At 44.1% G+C, this 6,000-nt stretch overlaps 1 protein-coding gene across 1 annotated transcript in view; it reads left to right on the forward strand.

Moving 5' to 3' along the window:
• Nucleotides 1–689, forward strand: part of LOC109869084 (AMP deaminase 2) — a 71,755-nt gene extending 71,066 nt beyond the window's left edge. Inside the window, exon 18 of the mRNA XM_031804316.1 lies at nt 333–689. Coding sequence (XP_031660176.1) covers nt 333–539 — 207 coding nt within the window. The 3' untranslated portion in view covers nt 540–689. The remainder of the gene's footprint in view (nt 1–332) is intronic.
• Nucleotides 690–6,000: the final 5,311 nt, after the last annotated feature.

Here is a 6,000-nt window from a genome sequence, read left to right on the forward strand (position 1 = left end):
TGTTAGCCTGTTCCTACTGTGAGTCTGTTTCTACTGTTATCCTGTTTCTACTGTTATCCTGTTCCTACTGTAATCCTCTTCTTACTGTTAGCCTGTTCCTACTTTTAGCCTGTTCCTAAGGATATGTGTATGTTTGAGATTGACAGACTTTGCTTAGGTCTGTTCAGATCAACAGATCTTCGTAATGCCTGGAACAGCCTGCAACCAATCAATGTATCTCTAACACACACTACTACTATTTCCCACGGTCATACATGATCTGTTTGGAGGGAACCTCGTTTAATCACCTGACAAGTTACAGTACTTTTCCTCAATCCACTTTCTGTCCTCAGGTGAAGAGTTACTGGCTGGGCCCTCACTACATCAAGGAGGGGCAGGAAGGAAACGATATCCGACGCACCAACGTCCCCGACATCCGTGTGGCGTACCGTTACGAGACCATGTGTGAAGAACTCAACCTCATCACCCAGGCCATCCGCACAGACGAGCTGGAGGCCATCACAGAAGAGGAAGGGAATCTGTGTATGGGGCCTGTCTAGGGGGAGAGAGGAGGGGCAGAGAGGAGGGAGGTATGTCTATGGGGCCTGTCTAAAGGGAGAGAGCAGGGGCAGACAGGAGGGAGGTCTGTCTATGGGGCCTGTCTAGGGGGAGAGAGGAGGGGCAGAGAGGAGGGAGGTCTATGGGGCCTGTCTAGGGGGAGAGAGGAGGGAGGTCTGTCTATGGGGCCTGTCTAGGGGGAGAGAGGAGGGGCAGAGAGGAGGGAGGTCTATGGGGCCTGTCTAGGGGGAGAGAGGAGGGACAGAGAGGAGGGGAGTCTATGAGGCCTATCTAGGGGGAGAGAGGAGGGACAGAGAGGAGGGAGGTCTGTATATGGGGCCTGTCTAGGGGGAGAGAGGAGGGACAGAGAGGAGGTGAGTCTATATATGGGCTCATCCTTAGCTCTGGCATCTTCCACAATATTTGGAACCAAGGATTAATCACCCCAATCCACAAAAGTGGAGACAAATTTGACCCCAATAACTACCATGGGATATGCGTCAACAGCAACCTTGGGAAAATCCCCAGCATTATCATTAACAGCAGACTAGTTCATTTCCTCATTGAAAACAATGTACTGAGCAAATGTCAAATAGGCTTTTATCAAATTACCGCACGACAGACCACGTATTCACCCTACACACCCCAATTGACAAACAAACATGGGGCCTGTCTAGGGGGAGGAAAGGAGGGACAGAGAGGAGGGGAGTCTGTGTATGGAGTCTGTCTACTGGGAGAGATGAGGGAGGAGGAAGAGCAGAGGAGGAGTAACTGGGAGGAGGAGGGCAACCTTCATATGGGACAGGTGTAGGAAGGAAGCGGAAGGAGGAGTAACAGGAAGGAGGAGGCAGGGTCGTAACTACAAATGAGGACAGAGAGGTCCGGACGCAGGTCATTTTTTTCAACTAAAAAAATATATACAGTATATTTACAGTATATTAAATTTACTGTACATTTACTGTATATTATATTTACAGTATATTTATAGTATATTATATTTACAGTATATTTACAGTATCTTATATTTACAGTACATTTACTGTATATTATATTTACAGTATATTTACAGTATATTATATTTACAGTATATTTATAGTATATTATATTTACAGTATATTTATAGTATATTATATTTACAGTATATTATATTTACACTACCAGTCAAAAGTTTAGACACACCTACTCATTCAAGGGTTTTTCTTTATTTTCTACTATTTTCTACATTGTAGAATAATAGTGAAGACATCAAAATTATGAAATAACACATATGGAATCATGTAGTAACCAAAAAAAGTGTTTAAACAAATCAAAATGTATTTTATATTTCAGATTCTTCAAAGTAGCCACACTTTGCCTTGATGACAGCTTTGCGCACTCTTGGCATTCTCTCAACCAGCTTCATGAGGTAGTCACCTGGAATGCATTTCAGTTAACAGGCGTGCATTGTTAGAAGTTAATTTAACCAAGAAGGAGAGTAACGGAGTGCTGCATCAAATGACCTGGAAAGAAAAGCAGCCAACAAGTGCTCAGCATATGTGGGAACTCCTTCAAGACTTTTGGAAAAGCATTCCGGGTGAAGCTGGTTGAGGGAATGCCAAGTGTGTGCAAAGCTGTCATCAAGGCAAAGGGTTTTATTTCCCGGGTGGGGGGGGGGGGTCCCTTCCCGACCTCTCTAGAGCTTAAACCCTGGTTACGGCCCTGGGAGGAGGAGCATGGAAGAGGAGGAGGAGCAGGGAAGAGGAGAGAGGAGGAGGAGCAGGGAAGAGGAGAGAGGAGGGGGAGCAGGGGAGAGGAGGAGGAGCAGGGAAGAGGAGAGAGGAGGAGGAGCAGGGAAGAGGAGAGAGGAGGGGGAGCAGGGGAGAGGAGGAGGAGCAGGGAAGAGTGGGAGGAAGAGGGAAGAGGAGGAGATCCAGGGAAGAGGAGGGAGGAGGAGGAGCAGGGAAGAGTGGGAGGAAGAGGAGGGAGGAGGAGGGAGGAGGAGGGAGGAGGTGGAGCAGGGAAGAGTGGGGGGAAGAGGAGGGAGGAGGAGGCACAGGGAAGAGGAAGGAGAAGCAGGGAGGAGGACAGACCTCAGTCCTGAGGAACCAAGACGGTTGCAAGAGACCCTATCATTCACAGAACAGAGTAGAGAATACAATTTTTTTTTTTTTTTTTTAAGGAAAATCTTTGCAGAGACTTTACTGGCAGATATGGTTTGATAGAAATAATTGTGTGGTGTGCGACATGGAAGAGATCTGGGCAATGCAATATTAGAGAACAAACCTATTCCTGTCTGTCAAAATGACCTGTTTTTGATTAGGATTGTTTTTACGCTATCTGATATTGTGACTTTCCATTGTATCTTTGATTTCATCATTCTTACTGTCAAACCTTTCTTTGTCACTGTGATTATAATTTCTGAATTTATTTATTTGCAAGTGAATATAGGCTACATATGATTTAGAATGTTAATGTCTGCCAGTATTTTAAAAAACAACTACATATTTCTGGCAATATTTCTTAAGCCTTTTATGGTTTTATTACTAGCCTGGTGAATTCCAGTCTTTTTGTGCTAACATTCCACTCACTCATTGCCACTTCTTGTCATACCAAACAACATGTACAAATGAGTGGAACGTTAGCACAAAACAGGTTCTGGATTTCAGGCTAGTTTTACATCAGGGTGGTGTGAAGACCTTTTACTGGAGCGGTTGCTGTGGTAACTCATCTTTCTCTCAGAGTCATCCTGACAATAGTCCTTCATTATAGTGACTGTATCATATCTCATCATGTCATTTCATTGCATTACAATGTCAACTCTCTATCTGATCTCGGATCAGTGTCCTGCATAGCCTACAATACAAAATAAAGCTCCAAGTTTGGAATCATCTACTAGATTGAGATACGGCATCACGTTTCATATCTGTTTTACAATCCATAATACCTGATAGATTTGTCTGTGTTTCCGTAAAACTTATGGACATGTCCCAAAATGAAGGGTGAACACACTCATCATAGTTTTGTATCAACAGTAGCTTCGTAATGGTCTCTTTTCAGACTTGCGTGCCCAAGGTAAACTAGCGTCACACCTCAGACTGTATGGATGACTGTTATCTGCATTTACTTTCCCAATAACTGTGGACTAAAAAGCCGTCTGACTTGGTTCAATATTTGTTGTTGATTTATAGTTGGTGTTTGTTTGTTTGTTTGTTTTATCTCGTAAATAAATTTCTCTAAGACACAGGAATTCATTGCAGTTGTTGAAGTGTGTGATTCATTTCGAAACTTCTATTCCATCAAATAAGCCTCGCGTAGCAAATGAGCAATTAAATTTTTTTTGTTGACCATACTGACCTACACTCTCTCATTGACCTCCATACAAAAATCCCTCACTTCGTGGTCTCATTTTTGTGGAAGTAAAGTCTCTCGCTTCGCCTCTTCCTCTCAGACTGTTTGAGGAAATTGTTATTTGTTTAACTAGGCAAGTCAGTTAAGAATAAATTCTTATTTACAATGACGGCCTAGGAACAGTGGGTTTACTGCCTTGTTCAGGGTCAGAAAGACAGATTTTTACCTTGTCAGCTCGGGGATTCAATCTAGAAACCTTTCAGTTACTGGCCAAACGCTCTCTAACCACTAGGCTTCCTGCCTCCCAATGACATCAAACGACACCAACTTTGACCCGTATGCTCCAAGTATGGGAAACTGCATCCTTGGAGTGTCTGAAAGTGGGCGTTGCACAAGAAGTTGGTGGCTCATCAGCGATGTGTGTATCAGTGGGTGTAACATCAGCTCTCCATTATTGGTTAGACTGGCCAAATCTGCTTAATTACCTGATATGCTTTCCATACACCCACTTCTGTTGATCCTCCCACTGCTGTTGACACGCCCACTTCTGTTGATCCTTCCACTGCTGTTGACACGCCCACTTCTGTTGATCCTCCCACTTCTGTTGACACGCCCACTTATGTTGATCCTCCCACTGCTGTTGACACGCCCACTTATGTTGATCCTCCGACTGCTGTTGACACGCCCACTTATATTGATCCTCCAACTGCTGTTGACACGCCTACTTCTGTTGATCCTCCCACTGCTTTTGACACGCCCACTTATGTTGATCCTCCCACTGCTGTTGACACGCCCACTTATGTTGATCCTCCTACTGCTGTTGACACGCCCACTTATGTTGATCCTTCCACTGATGTTAACACGCCCACTTCTGTTGATCCTCCCACTGCTGTTGACACGGCCACTTATGTTGATCCTCCCACTGCTGTTGACACGCCCACTTCTGTTGATCCTCCCACTGCTGTTGACACGCCCACTTATGTTGATCCTCCCACTGCTGTTGACACGCCCACTTATGTTGATCCTCCCACTGCTTTTGACACGCCCACTTCTGTTGATCCTCCCACTGCTGTTGACACGCCCACTTCTGTTGATCCTCCCACTGCTGTTGACACGCACACTTCTGTTGATCCTCCCACTGCTGTTGACACGCCCACTTATGTTGATTCTCCCACTGCTGTTGACACACCCACTTTCAGACACACTCCATGTATCGATTTATGTTTTTAATTGAACCTTTATTTAATTAGGCAAGTGAGTTAAGAACAAATTCTTAGTTAGAATGACGGCCTACCCTGGCCAAACTGTAACGCGGACGACGCTGGGTTATGGTATACAGTTACCCATAACACAGCACTGGGGACCTGAGGCTATATGGTAATGCCACATTATATCGAGGATTACTCTCAGATTAGCTTTTTTTAATTCATAGATTTTGCCTTGATTATGTCCAGTCAGCAGGTGCACTAGCATTCTGTATGTAAACAAGACAGCCAGGTGCTCTGAAGACAATAAACAGAAATGTACATGAATAAATACAACAATTACAAATTGTCAAAAAAAAATCCCAACTAAATAAAGACTTTAGAAATGTAGAAATACAACTGCAATAGGTAGTTTACATGTAGCCCTTGATCATCTCTGCATTCCATTACATCACACTTCTGTGGCCTCCAACTGCTCTTAAATGCAAGTAAAAACTAAATGTATGTTCTTCAACCGATCGCTGACCGCACCTGCCCGCCTGTCCGTCCAGCATCACCACTCTGGACGGTTCTGACTTAGAATATGTGGACGACTACAAATACCTAGGTGTCTGGTTAGACTGTAAACTCTCCTTCCAGACTCACATTAAACATCTTCAATCCCTTCACTCATGCTGCCAAACATACCCTCGTAAATCTGACCATTCTACCGATCCTCGACTTCGGCGATGTCATTTAGAAAATAGCCTCCAACACTCTACTCAACAAATTGGATGCAGTCTATCACACTGACGAACTGCAAAAATCTCTGAAGCTGGAGACTCTGAACCTGTACATAGCCTATCTGTTAATAGTCCATCCAATCTACCTCATCCCCATACTGTATTTATTTATTTATCTTACTCCTTTGCACCCCAGTATCTCTACTTGC

Source organism: Oncorhynchus kisutch, linkage group LG24 (genome assembly GCF_002021735.2).
Source record: "Oncorhynchus kisutch isolate 150728-3 linkage group LG24, Okis_V2, whole genome shotgun sequence".
NCBI lineage: Eukaryota > Metazoa > Chordata > Actinopteri > Salmoniformes > Salmonidae > Oncorhynchus > Oncorhynchus kisutch.